Consider the following 18,309-nt stretch of genomic DNA (forward strand, 5'->3'; position numbering starts at 1 on the left):
ATAATGGTCAAAAGTGGACCTTTCAATAATAAAATCTATTCAGTTTTATTGTTATATTTGAGTTGTTGTTAGAAATATAATGTCACAAATTTGACATTTCTTTGTGGAACCTTATTGTTGCTGCACTTCAGTGATACTTTCTATGGCTGGTGGTTGATAATTGTCTTGATCTTGTGCAAGCAATAATTCATCATCCTCGTCCGATTCACTCTCTTCGTCTTGCAACACTTGAATTTCACTTTCGTGTTGGAATACATATTCACCAGTGTTCTTTCTCTCACTCTTGAGTCTCTTCAAACGTCTCTTACCCTTTCGAATGTAAACTCTAGTAAGTGTTTTCATTCGTTCAACAGCTTGTGGATCTCTGAAAACTAAACCAATGAAACACATGACAAGGAAGATGATGGAAATGCAAATTAAAATGACAGGTGAGAGGAAGAAAGCTCTATAAGAGAATCCATAATTATCCAATGCTGATTGAACATTTTGATTACTCTCTTGATATTTTCTAATTTCAACTGTGTACATTAATTCGACTCCCCATCTGACAGGTGACAAGCATACCAAAATCAAAGAATACCATTCCTTAGTCATTAAACGAACTGTTGGTTGAACACCTCCAAGAAGTGCTGACAACAAGATGTAAATTACACCAACAAATTCAGCATGAGTTCTTTGAACAAAAACTGAAATGAAATATCCCAAAGTGCTGAACACAATTTCATACAACAAGAAGAGACCATAATAAGTGTAAAATTCAGCTTCAGGATTCACCAAAATGTACCAAAAGGTGACAAAGACCAATGGATAAATCAACAAGGATGGAATTTCACCTGTCAATTTTCCTAAAAAGTAACTCATCTTGTTAATACCATTCTCTGCTTCACGTCGATACAAATCCTTATCTGCTCCAAAACATTTCAATGAAGATTGCATGGCTGCAATAGCAATGGCAGATACTGTAATAATACTCATTGGAGCAATTCGATCCACTCTTGGAAGTGCACATTGATTACTAATAAAGGTTGGACATAATTTTTGAAGAGTGTCACTCATTGGTCCTTGGAAATCCATATTGAAATAAAAGGCACCAATAATAGTAGCCAAAACGAAATGGAAGAAGAAATCAAAGAAAACTCCCTTGTAGTGACGAGTCAATTGAAGTAATGCACGAAGTGAGAATAACAAATATTGACCTAAAAATCCAATGGGTTTTCGTTGTCTTTCACGAGCAACTTCACTATTGACGAGAACTTGATGAGGATCAATGACTTGAGCACCAATTTCGTCGTCTTCTTCTTCTTGAGGAGTTTGTGAAGAAGCATCGAGAATGTCTTTACCTGCTCTTGATTTGGCCCATTTCTTGAAATTTTCCTCCTTCTTCAAATCCCACAAGTGTAACAATCGTTCAGGTTCAAAATTAGGATCACCAGGTCGTTCGACATTTCCTAAACAAACATCAATAAAGAAATCAGGGGGATTGGCATAATTTGGACATTTGAATCCAATTTCTTCAAAGAATCGAAGAGCATCTTTGGTTGGTCCATTATAAACAACACTTCCAGTCTTTCCCAAAATGATACAATCATCAAAGAGTTGGAAAATGTCATTTCTTGGACGATCCATTGTCACAACAACAGTCATACCAGATTCAGCAGCTGTTTTGAGTGCCTTACAAAGGAATTTCTTTCGTTCGAGTGAAATTTCATCAAATGGATTTTCAATAAAGAGACAAACTGGATCAGAAACCATTTCAACTGCCAAATTGACAAAAACTCTCAAATCCTCATCGAGTCCATGTTTCTTTGTGGAGCCAATCGAATCGTACATAAAGTTTTCAATTCCCAATACTTTACAAGTCTTTTCGACACGTCTTCCAACTTGACTGTAGGTGTAATGAGATGGCAAACGAGCGTGACCTGAAAATCTCAACAATTCATGAACCTTCAATTCCTTAGCCATATTCAATTGTTTTGGAGCCAATGAAATGACATTTCTAAATTCATGTGGATCCTTCAATTGTTCATTGACCAAAATTTTACCATGAACAAAACCAAAATGGTGACGACCAGCGAGAGTGTGAAGCAATGCAAGTGATGCTTCATAATTCACACCAATGATACATGTGGTTCTTCCGTGATAGATACGACCAGTGGCACCTTCAAAAATCACTTCTTCACTCTTCTTTCTCACATATGATAAATCTTCAAAGGAATAATCAATGGTAAAGTTTTTCTTTGAGAAGGGAGGTTCATTCACAATACCTCCAGTATTAGAGTCATACTGATTCAATGGTTCATTGCCTGAAATAAAATTGGCAATATTCAATCCAACCATGGTCAATGCATTTTGTCCTTGAATTTCCTTTTCTTGTTTCATCTTTTTTTGTTTCATTTTCTTCTTCTTGTAGGAAGAGGTGATGCATCGAGCGACAATGAAAACGATCAATACGAGAATGACCACCAAGAACATGAGTAGAATTCCCAAATAGAAACTTTGTTGTTTCACAGAACCTTGTGCACAATAGGCAAACCATTGACAACGTTTTGGATAAGTCGAACCAACAGCACAATAGTAACCAGATGGACACAAGAGCATGGAACTTGTCGTTGGACAATAGTTACCAGCAGTACAAGCCACAGGTTCTTTGGTACCTTCAGGACAATAATAACCATCTTCACACAATACTTTTTGAGTGAGAGATGGACAATAGTAACCAGGAGGACACAAATGTTCACCGTCACCAAAAGTTCCAAGAGGACAATATTGAGTCTTGTTTCCAACTTGTTGTAAACATGGAGTTGGTGTCACAGAATAGGTATTACTACAATAATTGAGAGCAGGACAAGCGTTGACAATGAAGGCACCATTCTTGTCAGAACCTTGAGTACCTAATGGACAGTATTGACCATTTCGACATGCAAAGAGACTACTTCTGGACTCTCGTGTGAAATAACCTGGAGGAACATAGAGTGACATCATTGGATTGACACAAACTTTACCATCAGGACATCTTGTTTCATCAATACTTCCTTCCACTTCACAAGTTTTGCTATAATCAGAAGAAATGGAACATTTGACAGGTGCCACTAATTGTTCACTATTACATTTGAAACCCACTGGACAAATTCTTCGACGTCCGTCCTTAGTGTCAGGACAATAGTAACCCTTTTCACATGCATAGACAATCGTTGGACGAATGACGTGATTTCCAGGAGAGATTGAAACGACAGGAGCATTGGTAGTAATGGAGTTGGTGATCATATCTCCAGAGTCACCAAATCTTGGACAATTGAATCCACCATTACACATCGAGTAGTATCCAATAAAATCAAACGCATTGTACTTGGTTGGATACTTTTTACAAATTTCTGTGAAAGAGCTCAATGCAGAAGGAGGATTAGCAGAGTTCAATAATTTGCAAATGTCATCCAATCGAGTTCTTCCATCAATATCAAAGGCCTTTCTTCCCAAAACTGCAAAAACATGTTGAGCATTGCTTGAGACAGAAATGTCATTCACTTTTGCGTCGCTATACAACACCGATGCAAGTGTATTCACAAATGGAACAGTAAAACCATTTGTACTGGTCGAATCTTGACATGCCTTCTCTTGGAAGAGATAAACTTCAATACTTTCTCTCATGGCCACAAAAAGAACATGATAAAAAGAATTGGCAGCATTTGGAGGTGAAGTTTTCACATCAGAAGAAGTTCGATACATTCCAACAGTAATTCGAGATGGAAGGGCAGTGGTTCCACTCAATGCTTTCATGACTGTTCTTGGTCTTTTCGTGCAAGATGAAGAACTGCTACCACTAGGTCTGTATTGTGGTTCATTGGAACCATCCCAAACAGTTGGACAAGCAGTGCTGGAACTAATTCCCAATGCATCGACATCAGTGGTTGTGGCAACATCAATAGAGGCAGCTTCTGGAAGCAAGATGGAAACCAAACCACCATTTGGAGTTCCACTTGAAGAAGCAAATGCGACCACCATCCAAATCATTTGTGACTTTTTCGCCCTGTCACCATAACATTCAGAAAAACCAGCCACACTATAAATATTTTCACCGGTGACACTGTGAGTGTAGACAAGAGTTTTCTTGGAAGTGAGATCAAGTTCGTCAGCTAAATCTCGATCGTAGAGTTGAATCAAATTGATCTGAGAAGGAGAGGCAATGAAAAGCAATGCTCTACTTGTAGCAATTGGATGACAATCTGCATTGTCGGAATAAGTAGCGTCAAAAGTTCCATGTGTGAAACCAAAAATTTTCTTTTCAAGAGTCTTTTCACTAAAGGTCCATTTTCGAATGGTTAATTTACCAGCTTTGAAGATTAAAAGTCCACTTGTGGAAGGTTTCGAATCGGTGGCAGAGATTGGACCATACGACATGACCATCATGGTACTCGTGGCAGCATCTTTATAGGAAATGGCTTGAAAATCTTGAACCACCTCCGAATTACCCATTAAATTTGAAGATCTCAAATCCATTGATTTTTGATTATCTGTGAGAGACAAGACGCCATTCGCAATTGTCAATGTATAACTATTCAATTTCTGATCTGCTGTGACCACATAAATCAAAGCGTCATTGTTTGAATTTTTTGCGACGGCCATCAAAGTGGGTCTTTCGATCATCTTTTGAATGGCAGTGTTACGAATGACAGCACTTCCAACTACCTTTTCAGTATCCATTGAAATGGCAAAGACATATTGATTGGTCAAGACGATCAATACTTCACTCAAAGTCGTTGTTCCCATTTCCACAGGTTTCACACCAGTCACGTGATAACAACGAGTGTTCTCTGGTGAAGTGGCAGATTCATCCACGATTTGAGAAACAGAACCATTGTTAGGATTGAATACTTCTCTCAACAATTTCATATTATTATCTCCAGAAACATCTTTCATACAAATGTAATTGTCATTGGTCATGGTAATTAAAAATTGTTGATTGGAACCAATGAGTTTGGAGAGACATTTGGATCGATCATCGGCACAATTGAAAATATCATTATCTCGGAAGGTAATGGGTTGAGAGGATTTGAAATTTTGTTGTGAACACCATGAAACTGTATTGAGAGAAGTTGTCGACGACGACGATGAGGATGAGGATGTTGAACACAAGGAAAAGGATTCGGCCGTTTGTTGGGCTAAAAGTTTTTGACACCAAGAAGGAGGTGGTGGTTGTTGTTGTTGATAGGTTGCATCAGAAAGGAAGAAGAGATTCAACAATAATAATAATAATATTAGAGGAGGAACTACAGTGAGGATGCGATTCCAACCAAACTTTTGAGAACGTTTGTTCATTCTCATGAGTCGCGAAAAGTGTCTCAATGAGATGAGGTGTTTTGTTTGTCTCTCAATTCTCTATGAAAGAAGAAGAAGAAGAATTGAATGGATCGTTGTGATGGTGGTCTCTCTTTTGGTCTTCTAAAAGAATTCTCTGAGAAGGAGCTGATCAGACGAGACTCGACGACGAATGACACAACAAGAAATTGTTGGCGATCAGTGATGATGTTTGAGCAAACGCGCTGTTCTCGCGAAAGAGTGTTTGACAAGGAGTGGTGCTGATTGGTGGGTGTGTCAGCAAACAACACTAAAAGCGCACAGCAAGTATTTTTTTGAGTGGTTGAGAGAGAAGTGTTGACAGCAGACGTCGATCAAATGTCACCACTGTTTTGTATTGTGAAATTTGCTACAATTAAAGAGAATTTCCATGGTTGCTGCATAATTCAACAGGTATCGAGTTTGAAGTCAAGAAGGATTCCCCTCCTTCGAATATTCAACACTAACCACATTCAATTCTAGAATCCATCCAACCCTATCCATCCAAACAAAGCCAAATCTTCTCAGAATGCATGACAATTCAAAATTGCACTAAAAAATGTTCAAACATTCATCTCTGTCATCGAATGACCTTCAAGAGGAGAATGTTCACATCAACAACAACACATTGGAGACATCTTCTTCTTGCGATTGTAGTAGCGATGGCAGCAGCGATGATAGTAGCGATGGCAGCAATCGTGGCGAAAATGATAAAACTGTTCATCATGAACCACATGAATCATCATCATCCACTACTGAACGACATGAAAGTCTTCTTGTCCGAAGGGTTTTGAAATTATTAAATTTAACTCCAGAACGATTTCCGAGTGAAAGGCTTGCATGGATGGAATTGAAAAGTGTATTTGATATGAATGCGGAACCTTTTGTTATGTTGAAAGGAGTAACATTTGAACAAGAAGTTTCTCATGATGATGAGAAGAAAGAAATCATTCCTTCCAATAATAATAATAATAATAATAACAACGATCATCATCATAATAATCATGATCACAGCAATTCTATGAATCATCATGAAGTAAATCATGCCGCATCACTAAATAATCATGATGATGGAAATACTTTGAACGAGGATCCATTCATGATTATTTCAAAACAACATTCGGAATATTTACAACAAATTGGAAGGACATTGAGTTATATTTTGAGTCGTGTGTTTAAGGAAAAGAAGTGTTATCATCGAAGAGATTTACCAACCATATGGATTGAAGCTAGGAAATTGTTTTTTGATTATTGCCATGAAATTGATCCATCTTTAAGTGAGGCTTTCAATGTGCCATCAGGAATGAATCACAAATCGGGAAATTCAGAATTTTTGGAAGGAGATCTGCCTTGTCATTATGATTTGAAATCATCATCACAATCGCTACTAAATTATTTGAGAGTCATCCATTTGGAAAATTGCTGGAAATTATATTGTGAAGAATTGTGGTGTCGACTCTATCAATTTACTGACTATTCAAAATTTAGTGAAGTACCTTCTCCAGTACAAGTTGTTAATCAAGAAGCTTCTAAAACACAGAATGTCAATTTGTTGGAGGAAATTATGCAATTCATTGAAAATGATTCGAGTGAGACGAACAAGAGTGTTGAAAAGATGAGTAAAAAAGAGATGAAGCGACTGAGAAACAAAATGCTTAAAGATGCTAAAAAACAAAACAAAGCAAGCTCCAGCGACAATCAGGAAATTTCTGAAGAAAAAGCTCTTATTTCACAACAAGATTGGCTATCAAAAAAGAATGGTTTCTTCATGTCAAAGCAATGTCTCGATAACGTGAGGTATTTCGTGTGGGGATATCATCACACTTTCGAAAGTGACTGGTACATGAAGGATATACTTGATTTACACTTTTCACAAGGGACTAATCCATTCTCAAGATATAACAATATTGTTCTTCTTGACTTGGACAATGTGGGACAATCCATCTTCTTGCTGAAGGAGAGAAATTTTGATTATGGAAAAGATTGTCTCATGATTGGAGTTGCAGGTCCAAAATACTCCACATCGCTACGAGTCTCTGAAGAAGTTCTTCGTGAGAGAGAGTCAAGTCTGCATTTTGTAAAAATTAGAATGCTCGAAGAGAATGGATGCATTGGAATGAATGCTTTTGAAAAGTACTTGTACGATTTCTATGATAGAGGATATTTCAAAAAGTATAAGGATGCAGCGGATTATTTACTTGGTTGTTTAGCTGGAGCATTGCATCGTGTGACCGATATACGGACAAGAATCTTTATTGTTAGCAAAGACGATGGATTGAGGCACATTCAAAAAAGTTTAATTATCAGAGGTAGACACTCGTATTTAGTCACCTCTCAAGAATCTCTAATGTACACTCTTGATAATTATTTATTCTCCAACGATGCCCAATGGGATCGATTGGATCGAGAGATTGAACCAACCTTGACGAAATTTCATTCACTCTCTCTCGATGATCTTTCCTCAGCCATTTCAGAACAAACCTCGAGTCACATTATCAAGAATGAATCTATTAATATTGACGAATTGAGTGACTCCAAAGTGAGTGAAGAAGAGAAAATGCGAGTCTATTGCAGCATCACTGGAGTTTCATTTGATCGTGAAGTTCACGAAAAGATTTTGGGAGATTATATTTTGGAATATTATGAAAAAGAAAGTGAACACAAGATGATTCGTATTGATTCTATTCGAATTAAGGGAAGAAGGTAAGTTGTCGGCAATCATGTAAATTTATTTTTATTGTGTACAACAACAACAATCATGAAAACTCTGTCAACTCCTAAGATTTTCATTTCAAGGATGGCAAGGAATTGGCAAAGTTTTATTCCTTCCTCACATAGATATTACCAGGATGACAGAAATTGATGTCAGAGGTTGTAGAATTGAAGACGATGGAGCCATTCAACTTTTTGAGGCAGTCAAGAAATGTCACTGTTTAACACTCATCGATGTTGGTGCATGTTTTTTAACAGACAAGTGTGCTCACGCTATTGCTAGTTATTTAACAAGTGAAAATTGCTCTCTACAAACTTTGGATCTTCGATGGAACTCTATTGGGGCGAAAGGAGCAAAAACAATCATGGATTCTCTTGAATTTAACACCTCACTCACTAGCATTTCATTTCGATTGAATCCCATTCAACATGTTGGTGCCAAGTATGTTTTACGAAAAGCATTCGAATATTCTGCAGGTGAGAGATTTGGTATCGCTGTGGATGTCCGACAGACCTGCAAGAATGATGACTTGGGATTTATTTTCCATGACATGTTTGAAAATGTTGTCATTGACACCCAGAGTGGAAGAAGAGGACCTTTCGCTGTACCTATTGCTTTGGACCTGTGTGGAGATGAGATTTATCCAAATGGTAGCATTCATTTGGCAAACTTTTTGAACAAGATCTCTCTCCATCGATTGCAACTTCATTTTGAAATTACACAACTCATTCTCGATTACAATAATTTGGGCGATCATGGCACTGAAATATTATCAAAGGTATGTGTTAAGGAGTCGTAGTGTGAAATTACTCATGGAACAATCCCAACAAACATTTTTAAATGTTTTTTCTTTCAATATTGAAATCATCATTCTTCACAGGGTCTTATGAATTCCCAGTCAATTCTCGTATTGACTCTAGGACGAAATTACATCAATGAGAAGGGAGCGATTTGCATTGCTGAATTCCTAAAAGCCAATCAGTCACTCACATACTTGGATTTACAAAAGAACAAAATTGGAGAATTAGGAGGATTTGCCATCGCCAATGCACTTCGACAAAATCAAGTGTTAACACATCTCAATTTGAAAAGTAATTACATTGGTGATTTAGGAGCGATTGCATTCGCAAACATGTTCTCTCCATTCAATTACATTTATAAGAGTGACATTAGCAGTACCTCATCAACAGAATCATCATCATCACCCTCACGTGATCAGAAACAAGCTTACAACTCGACTCTCATCCAATTGGATTTGACAAATAACAGAATGACCAACACGAGTGCCAAATATTTGACTGAATCTCTGAAAATGAACTCGTCTCTCGGTCGAGTGAATTTAGGCAATAATCCAGACATGCTCTCAGATTCCATCATTAATCTCGTGAAAGGATTTTATTCGCAACCCACAAGTGAATATCAAGATTTAAATTGTGGATCGTGGTGGCTTGAACTTGCTGATTGTTCTCTCAAGGATAAGGCCATGCAATGTTTGGAGAGATTTCTAAAAAAACCACTTTCACATTTATTTATTAGTGGAAATGTTATGGGAGATGTTGACTATTCACAAGACGTTCGTTCAATACTTGAGCAATTTTATCCGTACAGTGACATTTTTGCAAACAATAATTCCATCATTTTCATGAATAGCATGTTTCACAATTTGGCAGAGTCATTGGTTTGTGTGGATTTGAGGTCGTCTTCAATTGGAGACGATGAATTACCACTGTTGTTTAATGATCAGTCGATTCTACTCGATCGACTGCACCCTCATAGAAGAGCTTCAAATATTTACTACTTGAATCTCGCCGGAAATAACATTACAGCAAAGGGAGGAGTATTTCTGAAACGAATGCTTCAATACAATACATCAATTACGTGCCTAATTTTGAATTACAACTCACTCGGGGATGCTGGATTGAAAGACATAATGGAAGGAATTGCTGACCACAACAATACACTGACAAGTCTCTCCGTTCGGAAGAATGACATTACTGATGCTGGAGCCTTACTGATTTCAGAGTTCATGAAAACGAAGAAGGAAAAGGCCGTACTTGGCTCATTCGATTTGGATAGCAATCTCATCACCGATGTTGGAGCTGAGTATTTGAGTGCTGGCATTTCTGACCCAGATTATTCAGCTCTTTACTTTTTCAGTGTGGAACGAAATGCACTGACAGGACTTGGCAACAAGATTCTTCTACAAAGTGCTTCTCGAAAACTGACCTCGGACACAAATTCAGGTATTATCCAAACGATTCACTTGAGTCTGTAGGTTCAATTAAAAGTTGGTGCATTCTCAATGTAGTGCTCATTTCTCACTTGTTTCTTTCACTGCTGAACGCGTTCTTCGTGTTTAGGAATTATTTCGTCATCATTCGGTCCATTCGGTCAGGAAAGGTCTACAATACAATCATTCCAAAAATGTTTTTATTATGACTTTTTAAACTCTTCCAATAGTAATTGCCGTGATGATGCAAGATATCACTAGCACAGTAATAATTTACTGTTGTTGTTGTTATATTATACATAAATTAAATGGAGAATGTGGTTGTATGGAAAGTAGAATAATAAAAATTTGTGATGATCATAATCATGATGATAGAACAATGATGAAAAAGTAATAATTAAATCAATTGATGGTTATAGACACAAGTGATTATCCAATTAATTGCATGTTGAAATGATTTAAAAATTAGAATAGGGTTGATAGAGTCATCACCATCATGATGAAAAATTATAAACAAAATATTACTTACAGGCCAAATACCCAATTCATTGTAGGAGAGAGTAATCTTGTCAATGGCACTGACGTAGGCAGCAGTACGGAGATTGACATTCTTCTCACGAGAAATCTTGATAATTGTTTGCCAAGCTTCATGGACAGTTCCTTCCAAACCAGAGTAAACAAAATCTCTCTCTGATGAACCGTGAGTGAGTGCTTGATATTCGGACTCCTTCAATTCACGTCCAGTCAACAATTGCAAATGACGAACCATGTCCTTCTTACCCTTCTCTTCAGCCTTCTTTGTCAAACGACCGAATTGAACGTGACCCAAGTTCTTCAACCATTCAAAGTATGAAACAGTAACACCACCAGCGTTACAGAACAAGTCTGGAATGATGATAACACCTTGCTTTTCCAAAATTTCGGAAGCACCTGGAGTAGTTGGACCGTTGGCACCTTCAGCAATAATCTTGGCTTGAATCTTGTGAGCATTCTTCAATGAAATTTGACCTTCCAAAGCAGCAGGAATCAAAATATCACAATCACATTCCAAGATTTGTGTAGCATTTTCAATGACAGTCTTGCAACGAGGATAACCCAAGATAGTCTTCTTAGCTTGGACATAGGTCTTGACATCAGTCACATCCAAACCATTAGGATCATAGACAGCTCCATCTCTTTCACCAATACCAACAATGATAGCACCATTCTCTTCAAAGAACTTGGCAGCGTGATAACCAACGTTACCCAAACCTTGAACAACCACTCTCTTTCCTTCAATACCAGTCTTCAAACCAACACTCTTCATCAAATCAGCATCGGAGCAAGCCTCACGAACCGAGTAGAAGACACCCAAACCAGTAGCTTCAGCTCTACCTCTGATACCATTTTGTGAAACAGGCTTACCAGTAACAACACCAAAAGCATTGATATCATTTGGATGGAAAGTTTGATAAGTGTGAGCAATCCAGGACATTTCTCTTGGACCAGTACCATAGTCTGGAGCAGGAACGTCAATAGCAGGACCAATCACTCCACGTTGAATCAATTCAGCAGCAAAACGACGAGTAACTCTCTCAATTTCTTCAACAGTATGGGCAGAAGGATCAATACAAATACCTCCCTTTGCACCACCGAATGGAACATCAACGCAAGCACACTTGAAAGTCATCAAGGAAGCCAAAGCCATCACTTCGTTTCTGTTGACCATCTTGTCGTAACGGATACCACCCTTGGTTGGGAGTCTGTGGTGAGAGTGTTGAGCTCTGTATGCACGGATGGTTTCCACGACCTTTTTACCGTTCTTGTCAATTCTCTCGTGAGGGATGATGAATTCATAAACGCTATCAACCTCCTTGATGAATTGCAAAAGACCAGGTTCATGGAGAGTTGAGTTAGCAGCCTTATCAAAGTACAACTCTACTTGTTCCAAGAATTTTGGTTCATTGGTTTCTTCACTGGCAGATGAACGGAAAGCACTTGTAGAGAAACATCTCTTGGCGACGGAGGCTGATGATGATCTGTTATGGAGCAACAGCTTGGAAGCAGCGTTCTTGAGCATTTTATGATGAGAGAGAGGATCTAGTTGGTAATTTTTTTCAAAAAAATCGTTCTTAAAATTTTTTTGATTTTTCAAACGATGAAACCCGTTTTGGCGATTAAAAGGAGGACGTCATCGGATGCAATTCGATGAAGGAGAGATAGAGAGAAGAGTATCTGGGATCAAAGATGATGACACAATGCTGAGACCTGTTGCATGAATTACTCTGAAATTTAATATCAGTGATTGCTTTAACAGCTAAGCGTGTTCATATGAAGAAACGAGTTGTGGCGAACAGGTTCTTTTTTGGGCCTGAAGACCTCATAGGAAATGAACATTCGTTGGCGTTGTAAACTTTAGCGCAGATTCGTTTGGCGGGCAATTTGAAGGATCACGTAAATTCAATCAATTTGATGCAGGGTTTGTGGACATGTGGTCAGTATTCTAGAGTAGAGGAGGAACATAGCCAAGACCTGGTGGTTGGACTTTGTCTAAGCAATGATGGTTATGACCTCATTTCCTGTGCTCGAGAATTGGCTGGGTCAAGTTTGGTCAACTGTTCACCCTTGCTCGTATAAAATTTCTTAAAAGCGCTCAAAAATACTTTTGCTCGATCTAAGGGACATGTTAGATAATTCTGAAACGAAAAAACACATGCACCCTAAATATGAACATAAAAGGTCAGAACTCAAGGCTCTTCACTATTTCATTCTTCACACTCAAATGTTAGTCATTTCTTTTCCTGGTTGTTTCTATTCGCGAAACTTGTAGTAGTCTTGACACAATATTGACACGAGTTGCAAAAAAATTCGTTTTCACTGAAACGACGTCGAGTAAAAAAAACCTCCAGACAGCACTCTATACGCAAACCAACAAAAAAAATTGACAAACAACAACAACAAAACTTTCACCACCACATTTCTTCTTCACTCACTCTTTCTGCCCGACAATTCTTTTTCTAACATTTGCCACAATGTCTTCAAAAATAACTTTATCATTGCCAACAAGTAAATCCACATCACTATCACCATCATCATCACCATCGTTAACAACAACAACCCATCAAGAAGGCTCATCTTTCAAGAATAATAATTTATCATTATTGGGAAGGATACGACAATTGCGAAAATCGGAACAGAAAAGAAAGACTGTTGGAGAAGCGAATACTACCATCACGATCATCATCTCCTCTTCCTCCACCACTCGAACCACCACTATGGAAAGATCTTTCTCAACAACAAGCCTTCATTCATCTTCCTATCATCCTCAAGCCTTATCATCATCTTTCAACAATTCTATGAAAGAAGAGAAGGATCAACATGTCGTTTATCAAGGAATTAAAAAATCAAAGAGAAAAGCATTCACTCCGAAAAGAGATGCTGTCAAGATGCTGTCATCCTTCTCGTCACATCAGCACAAACGTCCCTTATTGAATTCAAAACCAATGATGGAAAAATTGACACAATTTGAAATGCCAAGATTGGACTATGTCACAAGAGAGTCCCTATCTTCCTCATCGATTGAACAAGATCAAACAAATTCGCTTGCACAAGAGTCACGAGAACATACAACGCATGGATATGTTTCCACAAATCCCATCATGGAATCATCCTTAACAACAACGTCAAAAATTAGTGAACTTCTTCAACCAACTCTGAATGATGAGGAATTGGAAAAAATGTTAGAAGAAGCAAATCGAATTGAAGATCCTTCTACTCGTCATTCACATCCTGAAAGGAATGAAAAAGAAAAGAAACATAACGACCCCTTTGTTGACACTCAACAATATTCTGAATATGAAGATTTGGAGAAAGAAATAAGTGAGACAGCTCACAGTGAGCATGAAGGTTATATTATTCTATCTGATGACGATGAAGATCATGAACAGGAAGATTTGGAGAAAGAAATGAACAAAATAATTGACAGTGAAGTATCTGACGATGATTTCATTTGCATGTCAAATTTTCCAAAAACACCTGTCACTCAGAAATTCAAGACAACTAACGTCACCATTCATGAAAACAAAAAGTCAGTACTTGTAAAAAGAGAAGGTCACTCTGACATGACATTATGGATTCCATTGGATCTCTCTTTTCAAAAAATCAAACAGCATATTTGTGAAACCCTACGAAAACAACCAAACGAATATATATTATCCATCTTTGACGATGACCAATTTGAACAACGACGATTTATAACTGTGGAAGATTTGTGTGAATGGTTTCAAATTGACAAGAAGGATGATTCACAAAAATTAGAATTCACTTTACGTCCAAAAAGATCACACTGATGTGATAGATTGGAAATTTAATAATTTGTAACAACAGTTTTACAACCTCGACTAATTGCTCAAAATAAACTCTACAAATTTTCAATAATGTCCATCACATCTCTTACATCAGTCCACATACCTATCACTTGATTTTGCAAGAATCAATTACCGAACCATTCATTGCTTTATTGACATTCATTTTGGGATGAAAACAACAACTCAGCGCGCTTGAACATGCACTAACTCTTTGTGAGTCATTTTCACCATTTCTGACCTCAATAATTGATCCATTTTTGGCGCGAAAGAAAAATGGTCCTTCTTGAATTGTGGGATTTCATATGTCCGACTATTCCACACATTTCATATGCATGCACCACAAACAACAACAACAACAACTCAATACCATGTTTAATATCATCATCAACAACCACAACCACAACAACAACACGAGAAGACTCTTCACTTTTTCATCTCATGACATTACTTTTTCAAAAATTACGAACACCTTGTCTGAAAAGTTTCTCCTATGCACGTTATGATCAATCTCGGAAATATAAGAGCCATCCAGCGTTTATTTTGGAGCGACCAAATGTGATTAGTAAATTTGTAAATCTTTATGATGTGAAAATATCACATCAATGTCAACTATTGTTCGTGTGTGATGCTGGGGGAGCTAAAGTTTATATATTTCACATCAAGACAAAGAATTTGATCAACAGTTTGAGCTGGTTTAAATCTGAGAATGATTATCCTCATCGGCTATGTGTGGAAGAAGATGCATCGACAATGACTGGCACTTGCCATTTGTTCATTTCCACTTCCAGAGGTAAATTGTTAAAATGTCGAGTTTCAAAAGAAGGAAAGTTTGACAAGAAGAATTGTGTGATTTGGGAGAAGCATGACTTTTTTGAAGGCTTTGCTAAGAGAGCTGAGATGACCATCTTGTACTCGAAACGAGATGGAAATCGTATTTTGTGTTGTGTCGAAAAAAAAATTATCATGTTGAATTCCCAAGATGGAAGTGTGATTACTACTTTTGAGACTTTGAATTTGATCACCGATGTTAATAAGCATTTCGTTTATGTCAGAGACGCATCCACTATCCAAATTATTGATCCATGCTCAATGGCCAAACCTCAATTGGTTGTGGGAATACGTAACTCTTATATATGTATTTATATCTATATTCTCGAAATGCAATTCAATGAGGAGCAACAAGAATGGAAACTAGTTGAAAAGAAACGTTTTACCAAACCCGGTTGTTCAGAAGTTAACGTGATTCTTGATCGAGGACATGGCTTGATGATGTTGTGCCGCAGAGGAGTTGACACTCAAGTGATTTCACTTCACACAGGACAAGAAGTACAAACTTTGAATTTCTCTGCAAAAAATGGTTGTTTGGATGAGGTGAATGGTGTTGGTTATTTCATTGTTGGAAAGAAAGTCTTCGTGTTTGAATGAATACTCAACACACGAATAAAAAGTTTAAATCGTTCGAATTCGAACTTTAATAGAAAGGTTCATTCGGGTGTGACATGCTGTTGTTGCTTCTACTAAGTTGTTGTAGGATCAATTTGTATGTTCATTTCTATCTTTTTCAAACATCTCATCGATAAATCTTAAAGTTAGGGCTATTATTCTTGACTGGAGAGCTTGTAATATTAGAATCCACTGTAATGATTGGAATTGTAAAACTCGAAGTACTACTATATTCACGATTGTACATTGCTGCCTTCAGCATTTCTTGTCTCTTTTTGAGGGATCTTTTGAATTGGATTTGAATGTGATGATATTGAAGAGTCTCAGTAGCGAGATCGAGAGCAACCTTATCATCGTCGTCTTTAATTGTAACGTCAGCTCCAAACTCAATGAGAATTCTTACACATTCTGGATAGCCTCGAAGTGAAGCCTGTTTTCATGTTATGGAAATCAACACAATGTGTGATGGCAATATTTAAACATTTCAATTCCAATTACATAAGGGATGCATTTTCACAGATCGAGTAAATTATTCAAATAGATTATCAATCACATTCATATGTGTCACATAATGTGTAACAAGGTCAAATAATAAAACTAGAAATATCTCAATACACTTACATAATGTAGTGCCGTTTTACCAGTACTATCTCTTAAATTAATATTTGCTCCATATTGCAAAAGAACTTGCAAAACTGAGGCTTGTCCTTTTGAAGTCGCAAAATGTAAACTCGACCAATGATGTGACAACTCGCATTGCTCATTCACAAATCTTTCCTGTTCTGATGGTGTTAAATTTGTATTTGCCAAAATATAGAAAACTGTTTCATCATGCCCAGTTTCAGCAGCAACCATTAAGCCATTCATTCCTGTGACAAGATCTTTCTCAAACATATTCGCTCCATATTTCAATAAAAGTGAAACAATATCTGTCAATCCTAATGAGCATGCCAATATCATGGGCGAGCTCATTGGACCCACGGTCAAGGATGCAGAATTTTGGCCATTATGAAGCATGGGAGAGGCACTAACACTCGAGTTTTCGCTAGCACTCGATCCATTGCTCAATGTTCTGGCATGCGACAGTCTTGGTAGATGCAAATTGTGTAAAATCCCAAGTTGGTGATGATGAGAGGAGTGAGAAGAATTAGTATTTTCATTGTGTGGTGTGTTATGAGAGAGAAGGGGAGATTGAGTTTGGAGAGCTCCTTGTTGCAGCAATAATTCACACACTTGGAATTGATTTTTCTGAATGGCCAAATGGAGAGGAGTCCAGCTCGAGGAAGGAAGAGTTGCGTTCATTGAAGCTCCATTATTGAGAAGAAGAAAGCACATTTCTGTATTGCCATTCTCAGCAGCTGCATGTAGACATGTTTTTCCAGCTCTGGTAGGTTCATTAGGATTTGCATTCAATTCGAGTAAAAGTCTAGCCACTGGTAAGTGATTGTTCTCGACCGCTCTATCATGATATTCAATAATTACAATTTTTTAACAAATCATGAATCATAATCAAGGCAGATCAAGGTGATGGAAAGCATGAAAAAACGCCACTTACCTATAAAGCGCTGTACATCCAAATTCATCTTTTTCATTAATGGAAATGGTCGTTACTTCGACGACTAGATTTTGAACAGTTTCAATATCTCTGTGTTATTGACCATGTATGATATCAATCGTGTGCACAAGTATGAATGAAAAGGATGATGAATTTGGATGTAGCATAGTGAGAGAGAGAATATTGAATAAATCATCGGAAATTTGATAACGATATCGTATGAAAGGAAATTGATTTCATCAAATGTTGATGATCAGTGTTCCATGCTTTGTTCAAATCATCAACCACAACAAATCAACATACCCGTTAGATGCTGCTTTTGAAAGCTTGTTTGCTTCAAAGGAAAAGTTCTTGGGCTCTGAATAATCCAATAATCGTTCCTGTTGATAACATAATTATTATTATTCCGAGATCAATTTTTGAATGACGAGATGGTCAAAGATGAATACAATGATGATTATGTTCATCATCATCATCATCATGAGGTGAATAGGTCGGAAAATTCTAAAAACATGATACTAACTTTTGATGGAAAGATGTAAATTTTCAAACATTGAACGCACTGTCCCATGTTGTTCTTGGTGAACTGTCTAGTTAGTGTTAGTGGAATGATGTATGATTAAATGTAGAGATCTCAAGAGTGATCTCTACGAAAAGATAACGTGTTGCCGTTGTAACGATAACACTAATC

At 37.4% G+C, this 18,309-nt stretch overlaps 6 protein-coding genes across 6 annotated transcripts; 3 read left to right on the top strand and 3 right to left on the bottom strand.

The window, feature by feature from the left end:
* Nucleotides 1-111: 111 nt before the first annotated feature.
* Nucleotides 112-5,319, bottom strand: FDP41_005966 (uncharacterized protein; the record flags this gene model as incomplete). Its single annotated transcript, XM_044709548.1, has 1 exon — nucleotides 112-5,319. One exon carries the CDS (start codon nucleotides 5,317-5,319, stop codon nucleotides 112-114), a length of 5,208 nt encoding a protein of 1,735 aa, XP_044559926.1.
* A 571-nt stretch (nucleotides 5,320-5,890) lies between these two features.
* On the top strand, nucleotides 5,891-10,319 carry FDP41_005967 (uncharacterized protein; the record flags this gene model as incomplete). Its single annotated transcript, XM_044709549.1, has 3 exons — nucleotides 5,891-8,034; nucleotides 8,114-8,822; nucleotides 8,925-10,319. 3 exons carry the CDS (start codon nucleotides 5,891-5,893, stop codon nucleotides 10,317-10,319), a joined length of 4,248 nt encoding a protein of 1,415 aa, XP_044559927.1.
* A 228-nt stretch (nucleotides 10,320-10,547) lies between these two features.
* Nucleotides 10,548-12,333, bottom strand: FDP41_005968 (uncharacterized protein; the record flags this gene model as incomplete). The annotated part of the gene is made up of 2 exons (XM_044709550.1): nucleotides 10,548-10,550; nucleotides 10,804-12,333. 2 exons carry the CDS (start codon nucleotides 12,331-12,333, stop codon nucleotides 10,548-10,550), a joined length of 1,533 nt encoding a protein of 510 aa, XP_044559928.1.
* Nucleotides 12,334-13,285: 952 nt separating this feature from the next.
* Nucleotides 13,286-14,602, top strand: FDP41_005969 (uncharacterized protein; the record flags this gene model as incomplete). The annotated part of the gene is made up of 1 exon (XM_044709551.1): nucleotides 13,286-14,602. The coding sequence occupies one exon, from the start codon at nucleotides 13,286-13,288 to the stop codon at nucleotides 14,600-14,602; it is 1,317 nt and encodes a 438-aa protein (XP_044559929.1).
* Nucleotides 14,603-14,893: 291 nt separating this feature from the next.
* On the top strand, nucleotides 14,894-16,045 carry FDP41_005970 (uncharacterized protein; the record flags this gene model as incomplete). Its single annotated transcript, XM_044709553.1, has 1 exon — nucleotides 14,894-16,045. The coding sequence occupies one exon, from the start codon at nucleotides 14,894-14,896 to the stop codon at nucleotides 16,043-16,045; it is 1,152 nt and encodes a 383-aa protein (XP_044559930.1).
* A 145-nt stretch (nucleotides 16,046-16,190) lies between these two features.
* Nucleotides 16,191-18,189, bottom strand: FDP41_005971 (uncharacterized protein; the record flags this gene model as incomplete). The annotated part of the gene is made up of 5 exons (XM_044709554.1): nucleotides 16,191-16,493; nucleotides 16,685-17,522; nucleotides 17,619-17,708; nucleotides 17,922-17,998; nucleotides 18,142-18,189. The coding sequence occupies 5 exons, from the start codon at nucleotides 18,187-18,189 to the stop codon at nucleotides 16,191-16,193; spliced, it is 1,356 nt and encodes a 451-aa protein (XP_044559931.1).
* Nucleotides 18,190-18,309: the final 120 nt, after the last annotated feature.

Source organism: Naegleria fowleri (assembly GCF_008403515.1).
Source record: "Naegleria fowleri strain ATCC 30894 chromosome Unknown tig48, whole genome shotgun sequence".
NCBI classification, from domain to species: Eukaryota; Heterolobosea; class Eutetramitea; order Acrasida; family Naegleriidae; genus Naegleria; species Naegleria fowleri.